Raw genomic sequence first — 22,035 nt, 5'->3', positions numbered from 1 at the left:
GCTGCCTGTGACCAGAGTGGTTTGTATTTTATTCAGCTGTGAAGTTATTAGGAAGTCCATTTTGCTGCAAACCAGCTATCTTTATTATTATTTTTTATTTATTTTTTTGAGACAGATTTTCACTCCATTGCCCAGGCTAGAGTGCAGTGGCACAATCTCAGCTCATTGCAACCTCCACCTCCCGGGTTCAAGTGAATCTCCTGCCTCGGCCTCCTGAGTAGCTGGGAAAACAGGTGTGTACCACCAAACCCAGGTAATTTTTTGTATTTTTAGTAGAGGCGGGCTTTCACCGTGTTAGCCAGGATGGTCTGGATCTGCTGAGCTCGTGATCCGCCCGCCCCGGCCTCCCAAAGTGCTGGGATTACAGGTGTGAGCCACTGCGCCAGGACCACTATCTTTATTATTAAAGCATAATAGTAGATTTTGATCTTCATCTTTTTGACTGTATGTACTTCTCAGTTCATAAATTGGGAAAGAAATGAGTGCTATTTTTAGATCCCTAATATAGCAACACTCAATAGTGTATAATCACGTAGTATAATAGCAGTATCAGTCTATATACCCTGTGATATATGTTTATAATCATGACCATATGCCTTAAGTGAAAATTTAAATTATGTGTTTAAGAAGACAGATTTATATAATGCATTCTAGAATACAGCTCATCTAAAAGCTTTGATTCTAATGAAGGATAAATTCCTTACTGTGGAGAATGCATTTATTCATAACAACTTCTTTCAACATTATTCCATATAGCTAAGGATCAAAAAAATAGAATTTAAACCTTTTATTCAAAAGGTTCTGTTCTCCACACTTTCTACTTGACTATTTTTATTTATCTCACTTTATCATCTAAGCACAAATTTTTGGACATACGCTATGAGAACCAAGCTAGTTTATAAATGTTTAGTGATTCCGTGTTTTATCAGCTGGGCTTGAAGGTGTATTTCGCAGAAACGGAACAAAATACCAGGAACCATTTACTTTGACAATAGGAATGTCACAGTAAGAAAGCAGTTTTTACTCAGGACTCAACCAAATGGAAAAAGGTAAATACCAATTTGTACGTAAAAACACCCAACCGCCTGTGAAGTGTGAGGAGCATTACACCGAGTTGAGTTTGCTCTTAACTGCTTGGAAAGCACTGTATTTTTATTTTGCAGTTTCAAGTGTTTATGCGTTCTGGCCATTTAAACATCAGGGAGTTGTTATAAGCAGGCTATGCTGTTAAATGAACATCTTACTAAGCATTAGGAATAAAGAGTTCACTTTTGTACTTTCTCTTGATTCTGAGACTATGGAAAATGAATTTGAACTTGTGTTTATAGTTATTAATATGTCGTATCATTAGAAAGTGGCAGTGCTGTTGGTCTCCCTACACCTGTTTGGAGATTCTTCTTATCATAAGTAAAACAAAAACAAATCCCACCACTTTTTGTGATAGAAGGCATTTTACAAAGTGAGCGGATGGCCTACACAAAACGAACTTGTCTTCAGAGGTTCAGTGTGTCCTATTTGATTTCTATACCAACTTATATAGCCAATTGGCACTAAACTTTTTCACAAGCTCTGAATGTCTTGCTTCTATGAAGTTACATCCAGACTTCTGTCTATCGTGTGGAGGCAAGTACCACAGACTAGCCCTTTGATCTTGGTAGAGACAAAACCTCTTTGGGCTTCAGTTTCATTATTTGTCAGATAAGTTCTGTACAATTATCACATAGACGGGTATTTCGGACACAGCACGTGAAACTTTTTCAAAGTGTAAAGAGCTATGCAAATTGAGGGTTATCTTTTGGTTTAATTTCAGTAGTTACCATGTGATCTTGTGACGTGTTCTACCTGAGCCTTTGCCACCAGTAACTTGGGGAAAAATAATACCTACCTCAAAGATTTGTGAGCATTAAAAAAGTAAGACACCCTTAAACTGTGAAATCTGAAAAATGAGGTTGATTTTTATTGTTTATTGACTATATACAGAAAGTTTAATTTTGTGTGATTTATTCCTTTGACTACATCTTGAAAACCAGATCAACCTCAAATACCCTTCAAAACTTGAAATTTTTCTTGTGAAACCTGACATACTTGCATTGAACTGAAGGGAGGATGTGAAGTTTGAATGCTGTGAAGGAAATGCTGTATAGAACTTTGGGGCATTTTAGTATTGAGCAAGGCTACTCTCAACAGGCCGTTAGATAGCCACAGTGGAGCGTCATACGTTAACTCCACACCGAGTGTGTGCCCACAGGGACACGATGGGGGAGGCGAGGCAGAATTCACAATTGTTCTGGTGAAAATTAATCCAGTGGAAAAACACATTGCTTTTCCATTTCTTCAACTTTTGTGTCTCACATCCACGTGCATTTGGAGATCATATAGTTTTGTTCAAACACTTTTTCACTGGCACATTTTTTTTTTCTGAGTTCCTCTGGAAGCGTTTACTTCCCATCCACGCTTCCTCGGTCTTTCACGACGTGCAGCTGTTCCCTGGGTGTGAGGATCTGGGGCCGGCACTGCACAGCTCACCGAGAGGACGCAGGCAGCTCAGAGGCAGATGTGGCTGTGCTCCTGGCACGTGGTGCCCACGCCGGCCACAGACAGGTACAGCTTCCCATCTGGACACGCACAGATTTCGTAGAGGCTCTGTGAGCTGCCAGAGGGGCCCCACGTTCCCTGCGCCAGTTTGGGTAAGCACACGGTTTCAGCATCGAGCACAAGCTGGTCGGAAGAAGACGAGAGACGAGGTGTTAAGGAAGGGCCACCCTGGTCAGCAGCAAATCCCCATTCTCACAAGGTTTCCAATTAGTTTCTTCTCCTCATGGAAAACGAAATAGGCACCTGACTTTATGTAAGTCATTTCGTAATTATCCGATTCTTTTAAAGCCTAGTTCTACTTCACATGCAGGCTGGGACGTCACAATTCCTTCCACACTGGAGGGAGGCACTTCTCCTTTTTGTCACTGTTTGAGTCCAGCTTAGAAATGTGACCCCATTGTGAAAACGTGTTTCACCTTTACAGTTTGTTTTTGTTTCAGTAAACTGGGTTGGTTTTCAGTTTTGTGACGCTACACTTCTAAAAACGCTTTTCAAAATCGTTTGTCAAACATATTAGAATTCTGCCGCTTCACGTTTATCTTGTGACTCACTTTGACTTTACATAAATCCTCTCCTCCCCATTAGGATAGAGTACAATCCATCGAAATAGATTCATCTTAATAATTTCTACCCATGAATAATGAAATTTATCCTGATTTTGTTCCTGATTTTGTTTTCCTATGAGAGGCAATTAAATTCATCCTATTCGCTGGCAACCATTTCCCTAACTTAAATGTTATTTGAAATGGCACGGCCTCCTATTAGATGCCGAAAACCTGCAGACACACAGACTCAGCCAATTAAAATGAAATGAAAACTACTGGATTTTCTGGTCATATGATAATTTAAACTGAAATGCAAACAAAGAGCCGAAGATTGAGGCTCGGAAATCTTTTTGATAAAGAAATAAAAATTGTCACATCCAGCAGCCAAATGTCGCCCACTCCAGGGCACTCACTTGTTATAAGGAATTAAAGGGAATGTGGGTAGGAATAATTCTGTCCTTGCCAACAGGAGAGCTCCTTCCTTTACTTTGTGTGGCTCTTATCCTTGCCTTCCAGTCGATTAACAACCTGCTGTCGGCTGCACACATTCCCCGGTGTGGACCTGCCCGGTGAGGCTTGATCACACGACCCCACAGCCTCGCAGGCAGCTCTGCGCCCTGCGTGGTCTGGTACAGTCAGGGTCAAAGAAGTCAAATAGGTGTCAATATGCTTTTCAAGTAGAATCTCTTTAGTTATTACCCAGCGCCTCAGGTTCTTTGGGCGCTTGCTTTTCACTAACACACTTCCAACTTGTTGGCTTCTCCTGTCCCCTTTCTTGTGGTTAATTGGTCAATTTTTTTTTCTAGTTGTCATTTGTGACCCTACTCTTCCAGCAAACTCCAGCCGCTGGAATAGTCCACACACTGCCACCCAAGCATCGTTTTTTTTTTTTTTTTTTTGGCTTTATGGGGCTATGTTTGGTGAGAGGTTGGAATCTCCCTCATCCCTTTGAAGTAGCTTCTCATAATAAGGAAGACCCACTCGAATTATGGGTCTGGCTGTGTGCTGCTTGTAAAAGTGACTCCTACTTCATGTCAATAAGTAATCATTTCAAAATTAAGGTAAGTTTACATTTGTGAAGGTAATACTTAATTTTTTTGAGATGGAGTCTTGCTCTGTCACCCAGGCTGGAGTGCAGTGGTGCGATCTCGGCTCACTGCAAGCTCCACCTCCCGGGTTCACACCATCCTCCTGCCTCAGCCTCCCAAGCAGCTGGGACTACAGGCGCCCGCCACCGGCTAATTTTGTTTTTTTTGTATTTTTAGTAGAGACGGGGTTTTACTATGTTAGCCAGGATGGTCTTGATCTCCTGACCTCGTGATCTGCCCACCTCAGCCTCCCAAAGTTCTGGGATTATAGGCGTGAGCCACCACAGCAGGCCGGTAATACATTTTTAAGTGTGTAGTGACATTATGATTTCACAGTGAAATTCCAACATTCTTGATTTTTATTTCTGCATTTATCTGCTCCTGACATCATAACTTCATAGGTTATGACTTGCAGTGGCTTCCCCTGAAGAACTGTGTTCCACTAGCAGGCTGTCATCTGATGGGTCCTGCCCACACTCTGGGGCTGTTCTCATGGCCCGCTCGATGATGGCACCATATCCACCTACACCTTTACTACACCTTCCTACTAATATTACAGTAATGTAGTTTCAAAATGTTGGCACCCATATTCCTAAGTAGTGCCTCAAAACCCTATGACATAATTGAGCAAATATTATATCCCTATTTGAGGAGACAGGCCCAGAGAGGGCCGGATAAGATTCCCGAATTCAAACGGTAATGAGGGAATTTGATCTAGCACTAGGACTTAGGCTTCCTGACTGCTAGCTGAATCCTCTGCCTGCTGCACCACATTTCACGTGTAGGGGGGTCTGTGCATTGCCACAGGTGCCATGATAGGGCCAGAGCTGGGGAGGAGCTTGGAAACCCATGTGCCCTCTCATTGTACTAACAGCGTCCATGGACATTTATCCCAGCACATTCACCTGGTGTATGGAGATGCACCAGACTGCAATAACTCAGGCACTCCCTGAGAATGACTCTAGGACCCAAGAAGAATGTGTGTTCAGAGTTCTGAGCTAAGGAGTCTGGGAGTGGCCAACCCAGAGATTCAATCCACATCTGTGAAGGACATCGGAGCGCCTGGCCCATCCCTTGGAACATAGGCCATATGGGGGATCGAGGCCCTTTGTTTTGGGTTAAATGGAAGTTGTTGCTAAGTGAAAATGCTGTATAACCTGCATGCTTTTTACAAATGGGAGCAGTTTTCCAGTCCAGCTCGCTGCTACTGGACTGCCCTGTCGGTAAGTCCTCAATAAACCCTACGTCCTGTTCCACGGCTGTGGGTCTCTTCTTTGGCGTTTTGAACATGGTGCCATCCCTATTGGATTCCACAGGGTCTGGCATGACAGCCAGGCAACGGTGGCATGAATGAACGCAACGCACGTCACTCACTGCACTCACTGTTGGTAAGACACAGCTATGTACAAGACAATCCAGGCAGCAGAGGCTTATTTTGAGCACATTCGTACGTATGAAAATATCTGGGCTTAGGCCAAGAAGATGAGATCAGTTGTTTGTACAAATCTATAAATATGGCATCATGCAATTGGAATGAGCTTATAAACCAAATCCTTGATTTTCTTCTAGACCATTTAGGAACATCCCTAACATGTCTGAGTTTCTGGTTGACTGAAATCGAGCTTTTTCCTTTTTTTTTTTTTCTGACAAACAGGGTTCCAGTATCAGTAGTGGTGTGTGCTCTAAGCCTCGTTGTGACTTTGGCTTGTGTCCGTGAGGTTTGAGTAGCTCCTCCCCTGCTGTCTGCTGTTTCGCTTTCCTTGGTTTTAGTTTTGATTTTAGTTATCTGCTGTCACCCTGAGTCTGGATAACATTAAATGGAAAATTCCAGAAATAATTTGTACATTTTAAATGGCACACATTTCTGACTAGCGTGATGGAATCTCGAGCCGTTCAGCCCAGGACACGAATCATCCCTGCGCCCAGCATCTCCAGCTGTCTACGCTCCCAGCCTGTGAGTCACTGAGCAGCCATCTCCGTCGTGAGATCCGCTGTTAAGTTACTGCGGTGCTTGTGTTCAAGTGGCCGTTAATTTTACTTAATAATGTCTTCAAAGTACGAGAGCGGTGATGCTGGCATATTGTTATAATCACTTCATTTTACTGTGAGTTATTATTGTTCTTAATCTCTCACTGAGCCTTATTTATCAGTTAACCTTTAGCATAGGTATGTATGCACAGGAAAACAAAGAGTGTTCACAGGGTTCAGTACTCTCTGTGGTTTTAGCCTCCACTAGGGGTCTTGGAACATGTCCCCTGTCAATAAAGGGAGACAACTGTATTTCTAGACTTGAAGTCCCAGGTTATATCTTTATTGTAGTTGACTTTGAAAAAACACTCTTAGTTTTCATCTTTCATTTTCGTTTAAACTGGAAATGCAGCTTAAGCACAGCACTCTGGGCAGTGGAAGGTGACAGTGGTTGTCGGTGGGTGACTCCTAGTGACAACCATCCCCAGAGAAGCTGGATCCCTAGGAAATGGCAAAATGGACATTCTCTGTAAATGTGAATGTAGTGGTTTTTTTTTTTTCCAACTTGAAAATAACAAGTCACGGGCCGCGCACGGTGGCTCATGCCTGTAATCCCAGCACTTTGGGAGGCTGAGGTGGGCGGATCACGAGGTCAGGAGATCGAGACCATCCTGGTTAACTCGGTGAAACCCTGTCTCTACTAAAAATACAAAAAACTAGCCCGGCGTGGTGGTGGCGCCTGTAGTCCCAGCTACTCGGGAGGCTGAGGCAGGAGAATGGTGTGAACCCGGGAGGCGGAGCTTGCAGTGAGCTGAGATCGTGCCACCGCACTCCAGCCTGGGCGACAGAGCGAGACTCCGTCTCAAAAAAATAACAAAAGAAAACAGCAAGTCACTAAGTCACTTGATAGCAAAAATGCCAAAGAAACCTGTCCGGATCTAATACAGAATAATTTTAGACTTCTTGGCCCTTCTTTCAATGCTAAATTGTCTTTTGCTTTCCTTGTACATTTGCTACTCTATGACCTTCATGTTTTCCTACAAACTACTAGAAATTTAATACTGATAGCTTTCCAGACACAATACTCAGGAATATCATTAGGACATACAGTAGGAGGCTGATCTGTGAACTCACCATTCCGTCACTACTATGAAAAAGAATATCCATTTGAGAAAGCACCTCGATTTTCCCAGCGTGAGCTTGAAGATGCACACCCCTTGGGGCGTCCATGCTTAGTCTCCGAGTAGGGGATTCTAACCTGAGGTGAGGAAAAGCAGCAAAAAAAAAAAAAAAAAAAAAAAAAAGTATTAAAAGCCACTCCAGCACTCCCTCAACTTAGCATGGAAAAGATAACTAGTAAGATACATAAGTCTTCAAGTCATTCTCAAATGGTAACATACTGTGCATTATTCGTTGATAAATCCAGAAATAATGTGAAGTATGAAAGAAACTTTCTATCAATGAAAGCCTATGAGATTAGTATCCTCTAAAAGCCGATAAAAACATGAGGCAGTCCTAATCCCATGCAGCAGTTTCCAATGGCATAGTTAAGTACTCTGGCATACTATTTCAGAAGAAAATGCCATTTATGAAGAACTACACAAAATTATTTTTGCTATGTCGCCCAGGCTAGAGTGCAGTGGCTCTTCACAGTTGTGATCATGGTGCATTGCAGCCTCAAATTCCTGGGCTCAAGAGGTCCTCCTGCCTTGGCCTCTCAAGTAGCTGTGGCAGCCTTGTTTTTTTAGTTAAAACGCCAATTTATTTAGGAAAAAAAGATAGATGTAAGGATAACACATGCATTTTCCACATTCATGAGACAGAATATAAGTTTGGTCTTTTTTAGAAAGATTACAGGGCAAATGGAAAGATTTCTTTTGGAAAAATTACTGAACTGATAGAACTGAAAGGAGGGAAGTTGGCCTCAGCTGACTTTGGTTCTGTACAATTAATCAGACTCTCCTTGTGGTTAAGCCAAGTACAGAAAGAGAACCAAAAATATAACAGCCGGAGGAATTCTCTTACTTGCCTCTGCCTGGAAAAGGCTGCATTTCCACCAGATGGCATAATGTGATCATTTGAAACACTTTTCAGCTGCTCAGCACCCAAGTTATGTGTGTAATATTTCATGGCCAAAGTAGGATTTATTCCCAGAATGCAAGATTGGTTCAGTATTAGAAAATCCATTAATGTAATACTCCATATTGATATATCTAAGAGACATACATGACTATCTCTGTAATTACTAAAGACCCTCTGTAATTACTTCAATACCTATTCAACACAAACTAGAAATTGATATGTGCTTTCTTTATAAAATACACATTCACATCATTTTGCTTAATGGAGAAATACCAGAGGCATTTCCACTTTGACTGGAAAAAGACAGGGATGCTTACTATCTCCCTTTCTTTCTCACACTGCATTAAGGACATCAGGAAATCCAATTAGCCAAGAGAAATGGATTAGATATTACACTTGCAAAATAAGGTGTAAAACTACATCTATTTGCAAATGATCTGATGGTATACCTGGAAAATCCCAGTGAATCAGTCATCAAATGGATGTGAACAATACAAGGTTTAGTGAGGTTTAGTAAGGAAATAAAATTAGCACACAGGAATCAATAGCCTTCATATCTAAAACAATAACAGGGAATGATGATGACATGATAAACCTCCTTTATAATAGCAATGAATAGACGTGGAAAACATATATGAAGAAAACTTTTCAATGCTCCTGAGAGGTGTAGAAGTAGCTTTGAACCAACGGAAAGACAGCCCTGTTCTTGGGTAGATCACTCAACACAGTCATTTGTCAGTTTTCCCTAAGATAATTTATCAACTTAATATAATCCTAATAAAAAATAAGTTTTCTGGAAGTAGACAATACTCAAGTTCATATGCAAAAATACATAAGCAAGAATAGGCAGACTAATATTCAAAGATATACAAAGTTGTGTGTGTGTGTGTGAGAGCACGTGCATGCATGTGTGCACAACTAGTCCTACTAGACATTAAAATATCTTCTCTGTAATCTCAGCACTTTGGCAGGCCGAGGCAGGTGGATCACCTGAGGCCAGGAGATTGAGACCAGCCTGGCCAACATGGTGAAACCCGGTCTCTATCCAAAAAAAAAAAAAAAAAAAAATTAGCCGTTCGTGGTGGCAGGCTCCTGTAATCCCAGTTACTTAGGGGGCTGAGGCAGGAGCATCTCTTGAACCTGGGAGGCAGAGGCTGCAGTGAGCTGAGAACACACCACTGCACTCCAGCCTGGACAACACAGCACGACTCCATCTCAAAAAAAAAAAAAAAAAAGCCTGTTTAGTTAACAAAGTCAGTACTGACTCATGAATGGAGAAACTGGTGCAATAGAATTACAAGTGCAGGGGAGGCAGAGGCTGCAGTGAGCTGAGAATACACCACTGCACTCCAGCCTGGACAACAGAGCACGACTCCATCTCAAAAAAAAAAGAAAAAAAAAAAAAGAAGCCTGTTTAGTTAACAAAGTCAGTACTGACTCATGAATGGAGAAACTGGTGCAATAGAATTACAAGTGCAGGAACAGCCCCAAGTGCATAGGGACATTTAGTGGTAAAGGTTGTATTTCAAATCATAGGGGAAAAAGTAGAGTTTTAAATAAATAATCTAGTTGCTGGCACGTCTGGTTGGCCAATTGGAAAAGATAAAATTAGAATCAGACCTCACACCTTATACATCACACCTCACACAATAATAAACTCTGAGTGGATCAGAGGTCTAATTGTAAAAGATAAAGCCATGCAAGAAACATTAAATTCAAACTTAAAATCCAGATACAATAAAAAAGATTAATAAACATGAGTATGTAAGCATTAAAAAGTCTGCACAGCATAAAGTACAATAAATCAAAAGCCAACTGAAGCTGGGAAACATTATTTAAAACATATATTACGGATGAAGGGCTAATATCCCCAATATTTAAAGAAGTCTTAAAAATTGAGAGGAAAAATATTTTTTTAAAAAGTAGAAAAAGATAAATAATTCACAGAAAGGAATATAAAAATGGCCTTTAAACATATGAAAAGTTGTTCCACCTCACTCATATTAAGAGAAATGTAAACCATTTTGAGATATAATTTCTAATCTATCAGATTGGCAAAATTTTAAATATCTTAAAACACACTGTTGGCAGCTATGGGGAAAGGAAAATAGGTTTTATCGTATCAATGCTGATGTGCAAATTGGCACACCCCAAAGGAGGGGGAAGTCACTGGAAGGGAATTTGGCATTATCTGAGTAAACAATATAGGCATTTATGTTTTTCACCCACGGATTCCTCTTCCAGGAATTTATCATGAAGCTGTATCTCCAACAATATGAAAATATACCTGCACAAGCGAACTGTGAATAAATCAGGTGCTTACGTACAGCGGAGCAGTTGAAAAACCTCTGATATGTGCACACCTGGGAAGCTGTACGCGATTTCTGGGGCTGTTTCCCGGCACATGCCCTCTTCTCTGGTCCTCTGCCCCACAGACTCCCCACTCTCGGATCTCTTTCTCCTCCACTCCCAGAGATTCCCGTGCACTGACTGGATTCCCCCTCCCTGTGCCCTGATTCTGAACATGCCTGTGGGCAGAGAGCTCGGGCAAGTGTAGGGCTCACCTCATTAGTTTCTATCTTGTTTTGCACTTCCTGTTATCCAGTGTCTGAAAGTGATTGTTTCATAGATTTGTCAAGTGTTCTGGTTACCAGAGAGGGTGCATCCAGTCCCAGTGACTTCATCGGGGCAGAAGAGGACTGTTGCCAGACTGCCCTGCTGCGAGCCTGCAGGGGTTCCCCTTCCCAGATCCTTCTTAACAATCTCCTTCTCCCACTTCATAAGGAAAGACATGCTCATTCATTCTGAATCGATTGTGATGTATTACCCTGGGGTAGAAATATTTCCAGAGGGGATGGTGTGGGACGAGTCGGTGAGGATATGGCAGTCACTCGTGTCTGGGTGGCAGGGTAGGGGAGGAGGTCCCGCCGGTCACAGCCCAGACTATGAAGGGCTGGGAGTGCCCAGTGGAGCACTTATTTTCCTATGGCTGATGTGATGTGAGAGCAAAGAAGCATTTAAACCAGCTTGCATTTAGCAAACTCATTTTGATACCAGCGTGAGAGGCAGATTGGAGAGGAGGAAGCAGGAGGAAGGAGGAGGCTGTGAAGAGGCACCAAGTGTGGAGTCAGTGGGACTTTTTGACCTCCTTTGGATTTTAATAAATACTATCTAGTTATAAGCAGAAAGTCTTGAAAATAAAGGCAACGGATGAAATAAGAAACAGTCAGGTCGTAGTCACTGCTGACATATTATTCCAGCCCATACCCCCTTGTCTTCTACAGGAGAGGTTGTTCATATTTGAAGAAAAATTCTTACCTAAGGTCTTGAAATGGGTCGGCTCTGACAAGGGGCGTCTCCACCGAATGTTCGAAAAGAGCCCCTTCAGGCCCTAAACAGAAAACAAAGATGTATCAGGAGCAGAAGTAAAACAAGCGGCACCGGACAAAATCAACATTCAGCCTAGATATTAAATAATATACGAACTTTGTTCTTTGTTGCAGAATTTTTGCAGATGTTTGAGTTACGGGTGGAAAAATAGGCCCAACTGCTTCCCTACTTTTCTGAGGCTATCACAATTTCATTATGTTCCCATAAACAAAGTATGTTTTTCAAAGCAATTACAAATTAGCAGGCTTATTTTAAAACTAGAAAGCAATATTAGTCTTCAAAAAAGAAAAAAAAGTCCTTCTGAAAGTTGCATACATCCATTTTAAGTAATAGTAATTTAACTAATTCTCTAGATTTTATGTGTAAAACTTGTATCTTGTGTTACTTGTTTCTAAGGCACTCAGGATATTTACAGAAAAATTACAAGCTTTAAATATTTAAAATGAACCTTCTAATCCCTAGGAATCAGTATGTTCCCAGCTGTTTCATGAGTCTGAGAACCTAATTATATGCAAGGCCTTGTGTCAGCTGGGGTGCAGAAAAACACAGGTGAAAGTGACATGCTCTCTGATGTATCCTAACTTGATTAATAATCAGACCCCTACAATGCAGGTAATATTTTCCCATTGTACCCATGAGGAAGCTGAGGAAGAGAAAGGTTAATTAACTTGCCTAGGGTTCCACAGGTGAGAAGTGGCAAGGCTGTAATTTGAATTCAGAGCGCACACGTTTAATCTATATGCTATAGGGGTTTTCATACATAAATAACAATATGTGATAGAAAGTAATGTGCCAGTAGCAAATTGCAACAAAATTATCTGGAGAGTCATCAATGGGGAAGAATTACTTTAAGGCATCAGGGACGACTATATAAGAAAGTGAAGTGGGTCTGAACCTTAAAATAAATAAACCTTTATGAACATATGGAGATTGCGAGCAAGAATTTCAAAAGGAGCAGCAGTCCAGGGGCAGGAAAATGTGCTGAGTGTCCAGGAATAAACAAATAATCCAATTCACTGGAAGCAACAAATTCTAAATGGAATACAAACGTATCTTTCACATTATATTTAAATCTATATCCTCTTGAATTTCATGGGCATATTCACAGATATAAGCAGCACCAAGCACCACATTGCTTATATATGCTCATCATGACTTCCCCAGGTTGCTCATGCGTATCTTGGGCCCTGCCCTGCCTAGGGTCCCACCCCTGGCTCAGGCCCTAGCCTTGGCTTAAGAGGCTGTGGCTGCCACTTGCAAAGCATTTTTCTCTCCCTTGTGGTTCCACAGGAATCTCAGGAGTCATCCTCATGCTGTGAACTTTCCTCTTTAGGAAATACAGGGGGTCCCCGACTTGCCATGGCTTTGTAGCAGGCAAGCCATTGCAAGTTGAGGAGCTTCTATAATGAAACAACTAAAATGTTTATTTTTAAATCAACTCTTGTACTAGTTTCAATATTGGACACTGAAGAAAAATTGCCTGGGTAAAAGTTTCCCAGCCTCTGTGTTGAGAAATCCTCATCCTGGGCAAAATATCTTTTGAGCAGCCCTTACTAATTTTTTTTTAGTTTTTTTTTTTTTAAGACGGAGTCTCACTCTGTCACCCAGGCTGAAGTGCAGTGGCATGATCTCCGCTCACTGCAATCTCCGCCTCCCAGACTCAAGCAATTCTCCTGCCTCAGCCTCCTGAGTAGCTGGGACGATGCGTGCCCACCACCACACCTGGCTAATATTTTGTATTTTTAATAGAGACAGGGTTTCACCATGCTGGCCAGTCTGGTCTCAAACACCTGACCTCCGGTGATCTGTCCGCTTCGGCCTTCCTAAAGTGCTGGGATTATAGGCGTGAGCCACTGCGCCCGGCCAGTCCTACCGTTCACAGTACCTTCACATTTTCTCCACAGTATTACTGGCTATATTAGCTTTGTTATTATAATTACTACTTCCTTAGTAATTTTATTTAAATATGAAGATATGATAAAAACCCACACTGGAAAAAAGTCCTTATCCAAGAAATAATGGCTTGTGGCACAAAAGCAAAACAGACTTAAATCAGAACAAAGCGATATTTTAAAATTACAAACAGATTTAGTAGGATGATTTACATAAAAACTATAATCAACTGAAATAAAGGAACACACATAAGTGAAGGTTAATGTTTCATGAAAATTATAATTTATGTAAATTATACTCAGATGAGAAACATCCTCATACATACCGTAACAAGTCACATTTTCTTAAAATACCACTTAAGCAAACCTAAATGATAATGGAGATCATTATGTAAAGTTAGGCTATACCAAGCACTGGCATTTCCACAATAAATGGTGCAGTCAAATTATTTTAGAGCACAATATCTGGTTTGTTGATGTATTGACAACATTTCCTGCTTGGCATACAGAGGAAAATAATTCAACATAGTAATCTGTATAATAATATGTATTCATTTTATCCTTTTCTTTCCTCCTTGCTGCTTCTGATTTGCAAAATATAAAAGAAAATGTAAATTTTAATACACCTCAAGTCAATTCTCAAGAAGACAAGCAGAGCTATGCTTAGTTTTATATAAGTATATTTAGTGTAATACATGTAGCATTGTTTGAAACCTAAGTAATGCTTTGTTATCACGAACCTAGAATGAGCTTTATGAACCATCAAAAAATAATGATTTCTTTCCATAACTAAGATATAGAAACAAAAGGAATGTGGGCATAAAATTTTCTGTAGTTATTTTCTCCATTTTTATATAAACAAGATGATATTGTGAATGAGAAAAAAGTCAACACATTTTACTTTCTATAACACATACCCTTGTAAAACAAAACTAGAGACTGCACTCTATTCCACTTTCATAGGCAATTTTTATTTGAGCACAGTGTTGGATCAAAATAAATACAGAGATAAATCTCTAAATTAAATGATTTTTGGGGGAATCACAGAACTGCAATTTGGGGCATATCTCTAAAGAACAAAGAAAAAGTTGGGAGTTTTATTAGAAAAAGAAACGTGGGCGGGTGCAGTGGCTCACACCGGTAATCCCAGCACTTTGGGAGGCCAAGGCGGGCAGATCACTTGAGGCCAGGAGTTCGAAACCAGCCTGGCCAACATGATCAAACCCCGTCTCTACTAAAAATACAAAAATTAGCCAGGTGTGGTGGCGCACTCCTGTAATCCCAGCTATTCAGGAGGTTGAGGCATGAGAATCATTTGAACCTGGGAGGCGTAGGTTGTGGTGAGCCAAGATTGTACCATTGCACTCTAGCCTGGGCAAGAAAGTGAGACTCCATCTCAAAAAAAAAAAAAAAAAGAAAGAAAGAAAGAAATGTTACGTATTGTTTTGAAAGAAGGCTCATTGACACTAGAGAAGCTTCTGGGAGCTGGCGAGCTCTGATTGGTGAGTGAGGGCAGCAGGTAGAACACTTGTTGGTGTCACAGCAGGTCGTTTCAGCATTTACTAGGTAACACCGGTCTTAGGGTGATAGCAGGCCATTTCAGCGGCTGGGCTTGAGGACAATTCAGTTCTTGAAAAAGGTGCTACATGCCCTGAGTGCTTCCCCCCGCAGCCCCTCGATTTGCTTGGGTATGACAACATGACCCAATTCATATAATCAACTTTCACAGCAGCTTCAATTCTCTTTCCCAATAGCTGAATTTATTCAAAGACTTTCAGTGGCACTATTTTACAGGGCAGTAAAACTCGGTAATTAGTTTTTAAATGCGTGCCAATTACTTACCTTCTAATGTAACTATAATTAGTGATATTATATTGACATATGATTATGGTAATGTACTTATAGGGAGATAGAAAATCTATAAACTGATATGTATTATCTTTAAATAAGAGAAGCAGTTTCTCTACATTGAAATGATAAATGCCCAAATTATATGCTCTTGATTATATCATTACTATTCAGTCTCAAAGTTAAATACTCCTCGGAACCTATTTGCATATAATAAAATGAGTTTTCCTAAATGGTTTCATAAAATGATTCTCAGGAAATGGTTGTTGATCTTCAATTTAATTGCATTTTCTTTACATTTGCATTCATTTAAATATTCACAACCAAGATGATATAAGAAATATAATTGGTGTAATACCTCTTCTTTGTGGAAAATAAAACATATTATTTGAAGTCCTATAATCTAAAATTTTAGACAAGAAAAAAGTTCTACTATAAAATATCATTATATAAATCATGCATTAAAATGACCCTGTATAATATGCATTATTTATATAGGAAAGTACAAATAAAAAGGAAAATAAAGGAAAGCCTAGTCTAATAATGTTAACTTTTTTATTTTTAGAATATGTCATTGAGATTAGACATGGACATGTCATTGAGATTAGACATGTCCGTTTCTACTGTGAAGCAGTAGTACTCAACATCATTCTTCCCTTCTGGATTCTAGAGCATTGTATGATGAATGATGCTCACATGAAGATCCGTAGTAAGACTGGTGCAAGATGGACTGAGATGGTCATGAAGGCAGTTGGAAAGTTCACGGTACAGAGCCCAGCAATCATGACACTCTTGGACAGAGCTCAGCAACTGAATGGCAAATTACTCTAAGTTGCTACATTCTTTGCAACATACTGTTGTTTCTAGGTTCCTTCAGTTATAGAAATACATAGAATTCAATATTAATACTTCTGTTCAAACAGTAATACATTATCTGTCTCAGTATGCATTCATTTTTGTATCAACACTGATAACTACTTGTTAAGATTTATTCTACGCATTCATCGAGCATTTATGGACTGATATGGGCTTTTCAAGTGATGTCAAAAATATTCCATTTCTCTTCTTCAGGCAAACTTCCGCTTAATGTCCCCACCTAATGCCTCTACTGCCTCCCATCCTATTCACTTTGTAATCACTTCAACCTGCCTTTTGCTTTTATTACTCCAGTGAAAAATGCTCTCCTTCAGATTGCAATGACTTCCATAATAATAAATCCAGTGACAATTTCTGTCATCTCTCCTGGGTCCAAATTCTGAGAAAATAGTCTCTCTTGACACCAGAAAAATGATTATTGTAATATCCCTCCCGCCGCATTGCCTGTCCCTTATTCTCCTTTGGTGGCTGCTCTGCCTTTATTTGGCCTCTACCGTTGGCATTTTTCGGAGCTCAGTTGGTTGATGATGCCCACATTTATCTCTAGTCTGGACTTCTGCTCTGAGCAGTAGCTAACTCACATGCCGAATAGCTGACATGACATATGCACTTGGCAGTTTTCCCAGATGATCTTCAGTTTACGTGTCTAAAATATTAACTGTTGATGCTGTCTGCCCTGCAAGTGAATTCTCCTCCTCCTCAAGCCTCTCCATTACCCAGAGAGTAATGCCATCACCCAAAGCAAATATTATCATTGAGTGTCCTCTTGGATGCCTGCCGTACATGCAATTCATGGGCAAGGCTGTAGCTGTCAGATCTTAAATTGGAGTAATTCACTTCCCTCTCTGACCATTGCTACCACCCAATCCAGGTCACATTCACTGAGTACCTGTACTACAATTGACATCCTCCTAACTGGTCTTACTGCTTCCATTCTTTCCTCCAACCTCCCTTGTAATGGTTGGATTGACCTTAAGATGTATAATGAATCAAGGAGTACCCTGTTCAAAACAATTCAATGCCTCCCCATTGAATTAAAACAAATCCTAACTTCTTATAACAGCCAGCAAATCCCCTGCGTAATCTGGTCCCACTCTATCTCCCTTTACACCAGGCTTTTTTCAGACTCAAACTTGGTAAGATTAAAAATAATAATCATGAAATAATATGGCATAAATAAGCCAAACACAGCAGTTATCACAATGAATGCGAATGTTTTAAATTCCACATTAAAAATCAAAATAAATTACGTTACAAAAAATAAATCCAGCCAAATGCCGCATACAAAAGAAATTCAAATAATTTAATATGAGAAAAATTTCAGCTGGGAGAGTCACTTAAGATGCCAGATCACTGAGGTCCTCTTAGAGAGAGATGTTGAGAGAAGTCTTTGCAGTGGCAAGTGATGTCTGCAATCGATGGAATCATTTTGCAACCAAAAAGGGAAATGTCAACATACTTGCAGAGAAGAAAAGGTAGAGGAATATTACTTGGCTACTAAATTAATCAACAACCTGGGGTTACCCTTTCCCCAGCCTTCCTATGTGAGATTTGCAGTTTAAGCCTGTTTTAATTGGGACTCTTGTTCCTTTCAGCTGAAATACCATCGCCTGCGGCACAGCACTGACCGCTGCGTGCAGTGCTGCATCAGACAGGGTTCTGTGCCCTTGGGTATGTGTTTGAAGGATATGGTGCTCCTAAAAGCACCTTCCAGATATCGGTCTTCACGTCTTTTTCGACTTAACATCCTTGTTTATTTTCACTTCTTCAGTGGCTGAACACATTCTCCAGGTCCATTTTTGTCACTGGCTATAATTATCGGTGACTCTAGCATTTCTACACTGTCACTTTTGACTTTATGTGATCTTGCTTAGCTGCACAGAAGGCATGAAGAATTGGGACTGTTGCTAGATCTTCCTTTTTCTCATTAGTGGTGGGAAATGGATCCTATTAAAGAACTCTGTTTTTAAAGATAATATTGGGAAACGGACCGAGCCTAGCAAATTGTTGCCAGGGAGCTAAAATACACTTACGGTGGCCAAACTAACAGTTTGTCATCTGGCAGAAGTCAGTTCTGGCAATGGTGTAGAATAGTTTTTTGAAGACAACATTGTGATGTTATTCCAATGGTATGTTCTGTAATTTGGGTTAATAAAAGAAATGTTAACTTTGGCCACTTGGTGGCTAATTTTATGGGGGAGGAAGATGAGCCTGCTCAAAGGCCTAAATCGATTTCAGACTGAACTGGTGAAATTGTGTAATCGCTTCCATAAATTTCACTTAAAAACTATTATTCAGTAGCCTAGTTGACTAAAGTGTAAATGGAAGCTGTTTAAGAATTAAAGAGAGGTTTTAGCTTATTTGAGTCATTAAAATAATAGCAATAGCAATTGTCTTAATTACTCAAAGAATGGCAATTCGAGTCAGGATTGGGACTTGGTGCAGCCAGGAGTTTCGAGTGCACCGTCTTAAGGAGAGAGCCACTTTATTTTCCCCTTTCATCGGAGCTACGGGCTGCTGTGCAAGTGATGAGAGTGGAGAAAAGAAGCAAAGAATTGGGTTTTCTTTCCAGTCCTCAGAGTGAGGCCGCCTATCTCTTTTCCTACCACTGCTCTTTCCTTGGCTGTCAATTGCTGTTGCTTTTGCTGACCTGAGAAACTCCAAAGGCTAGTTGGAGTCCATTGAAGTAGATTTATGACAAAGGGGTCATATCCAGAATCTACAAGGAACTTAAACAAATTTACACGAAAACAACAACCCCATTAAAAAGTGGGCAAAGGATATGAACAGACATTTCTCAAAAGAAGACATTTATGCAGCCAACAAACATATGAAAAAAAAGCTCATCATCACTGGTCACTAGAGAACTGCAAATCAAAACCACAATGAGATACCATCTCACACCAGTTAGAACGGCGATTATTAAAAAGTCAGGAAACAACAGATGCTGGAGAGGATGTGGAGAAATAGGAACACTTTTACACTGTTGGTGGGAGTGTAAATTAGTTCAACCATTGTGGAAGACAGTGTGGCAATTCCTCAGGGACCTAGAACCAGAAATACCATTTGACCCAGCAATCCCATCACTGGGTATATACCCAAAGGATTATAAATCATTCTACTATAAAGATCCATGCACACGTATGTTTATTGTGGCACTATTCACAATAGCAAAGTCTTGGAATCAACCCGAATGCCCATCAATGATAGATTGGATAAAGAAAATGTGACACATATATACCATGGAATACTATACAGCCATAAAAAAGATGAGTTCATGTCCTTCGCAGGGACATGGATGAAGCTGGAAACCATCATTCTCAGCAAACTAACACAGGAACAGAAAACCAAACACTGCATGTTCTCACTCATTAGTGGGAGTTGAGCAATGAGAACACATGGACACAGGGAGGGGAACATCACATACTGGGGCCTGTTGGGGAGTGGGGGGCTAGGACAGGGACAGCATTAGGAGAAATACCTAATGTAGATTACGGGTTGATGGGTGCTGCAAACCACCATGGCATGTGTATACCTATGTAACAAACCTGCACGTTCTGCACAAATATCCCAGAACTTAAAGTATAAAAAAAAGTTACCCATTGTTATTTTCAGCAATTGTCCATTAATATCTGTTCATGAGTACAGTCTGTGTAGAATGCTAATCCTTATGTTTTCTTCCTGATAAACTCCTACCCATCTTTCTAGGACCAGCTCAAATGTCTCTTTCCTGGAGAAATCACTGCTGACCTATTCTGCCTCTCTTTCCACGCATCATCCCCGGCAGAATGAATCCTTTTCTCTGGGCTGCTCCTGTAGGCTTTTGCTCAAACATCTTTTAGTGTCCTTAGCCGATTGTATCCAACAAATTAATTTGTGTTCCCACCTCCCCAGCCAAAGTATAAGCATCATGTAAAAGCAAGCATGTCTGAATTATTGTGTACTGGAGGCTTTTAGGTTAGTCACTGACACATAGCAAATGCTATGTAAATGCTAATTCCAGAGAAACAGTATAAATTTAAGTGCTTCTAAATTGGGGGAGATTTTACTCCCCCTCCCCCAATAATGGGGAACTTTGGCCATGTTGGGAGAGATTTTTGGTTGTCACAACTGGTGGGGTGGGAATGCTACTAGCACCTAGTGAGGCTAAGGATGCCACTAAGTGGCTAAGGATGACGCTAAACATCCCGCAACGCACAGGACAGTCTCCCCCAATCTCCACCAAAAACATTATCCAGCCCAAAATGTTAACAATGCTAAGGTTCAATAGCAAAGACATAGAATGCCCATCAGTGACAGACTGGATAAAGAAAATGTGGAATACTATGCAGTCATTAAAAAGAATGTGATCATGCACACCCTTCTAGGAACATGGATGGAGCTGGAGACTATTATCCTTAGCAAACTAAGACAGGAACAGAAAACCAAATTCTGCATGTTCTCACCTGTAAGTGGGAGCTAAATGATGAGAACATGTGGACACATAGAGGAGCACAACAGACACTGAGGCCTATTGGAGGGTGGAGGATGGGAGGAGGGAGAGGAACAGCAAAAATAACTAATAACCTGGGTTAATACCTGGGTGATGAAACAATCTGTAAAACAAACCCCCACGACACAAGTTACCTGTGTAATAAACCTACACTTGTACCCGTGAACTTACAGTTTAAAAAAAACAAAAAAACAGTGTTAAGATCGACAAAGCCTGCTACCGTAGACGATGGTTAGAGAGTCAGACCTTGGATAGAGACAAAACAAGAAGGGAAACATCAAAACTGTGGAATCTCTTAGTTTCTTTCATCACAAAATGTAAGGAAGCCAATAACATATTGGAAAATTGAGAAGAATTATGGTTTGCTCAAAATTGTACCGTTTGTACACTCTCAGTTCATGGTGTCTCTGGCAATAAGAACTAGAAATGTTTGCAACACCAAAATAACAAGGAAAGCGTAGAGTCATTAGAGGTGGGGTATATTTTGCTTAGCTGCACTGCAGAGGAGGAGTTTGGGAGAAAACTGTGCCTCAGGCAAAAACAATTATGAAAGAGAAGATTATAACTTGTCTTTTGAAAGGACAACTTGAATGCATGTTCTAGAGCAGGGACTCTAGATCCCTGGGCCATAGATGGGTCCTGGTCTGTGGCCTGTTAGGAACTGGGCCTCACAGCAGGAGGTGAGCAGCGGGCCAGCGAGCATTACCGCCTGAGCTCCGCCTCCTATCAGATCAGTGGAGGCGTTAGATTCTCATAGGAGGGCGAACCCTGCTGTGAACTGTACGTGTGAGGGATCTAGGTTGCGTGCTCCTGATGAGAATCTAATACCTGATGATCTGAGGTGGAGTCGTTTCATCCCAAAACCATCTCCCACACTGTGAAAACATTTTCTTCCATGAAACCAGTCCCTGGTGCCAAAACGGTTGGGGACCGCTGTTCTACAGAGAGCGTTGACATATTGCTGACCTGCTGTTTCTCCTGCTGGTTCACGTTAGTCCAGGGCAGTGGTTCTCAAAGTGTGGTCCCCAGAGCTGTGGCATCAGCAGCACCTGGGGACTTCCTAGAAACACAGATTCTCAAGTCACATTCCAGACCTGCTGAATCAGAAGCTCTGGGGATGAAGGCCAGAACTATTATTATTATTATTATTATTATTATTATTATTATTATTATTAAGACATGGTCTCACTCTGTCGCCCAGGCTGGAGTGCAGTGGCTCAATCTCAGCTCACTGCAACCTCTGCCTCCCAGGCTCAGGT

The 22,035-nt window shown here is 40.8% G+C and overlaps 1 protein-coding gene across 2 annotated transcripts in view; it reads right to left on the bottom strand.

Annotated features, from left to right (window-relative positions):
- Positions 1–1,935: 1,935 nt before the first annotated feature.
- SGCG (sarcoglycan, gamma (35kDa dystrophin-associated glycoprotein)) overlaps positions 1,936–22,035 on the bottom strand; it is a 90,209-nt gene continuing 70,109 nt past the window's right edge. For both annotated transcript variants that reach the window (XM_011999926.1, XM_011999927.1), the window contains 3 exons: positions 11,597–11,669; positions 7,331–7,454; positions 1,936–2,718 (listed from right to left, as the gene is read on the bottom strand). In XM_011999926.1, the coding sequence (XP_011855316.1) occupies positions 2,545–2,718; positions 7,331–7,454; positions 11,597–11,669 (371 nt within the window). In that variant the 3' untranslated portion in view covers positions 1,936–2,544. The remainder of the gene's footprint in view (positions 2,719–7,330; positions 7,455–11,596; positions 11,670–22,035) is intronic.

Source organism: Mandrillus leucophaeus, unplaced genomic scaffold (genome assembly GCF_000951045.1).
Source record: "Mandrillus leucophaeus isolate KB7577 unplaced genomic scaffold, Mleu.le_1.0 Scaffold61, whole genome shotgun sequence".
Taxonomy (NCBI): domain Eukaryota; kingdom Metazoa; phylum Chordata; class Mammalia; order Primates; family Cercopithecidae; genus Mandrillus; species Mandrillus leucophaeus.
Note: the sequence above shows the minus strand (reverse complement) of the source record. Positions and strands in the feature narration are given on the sequence as shown.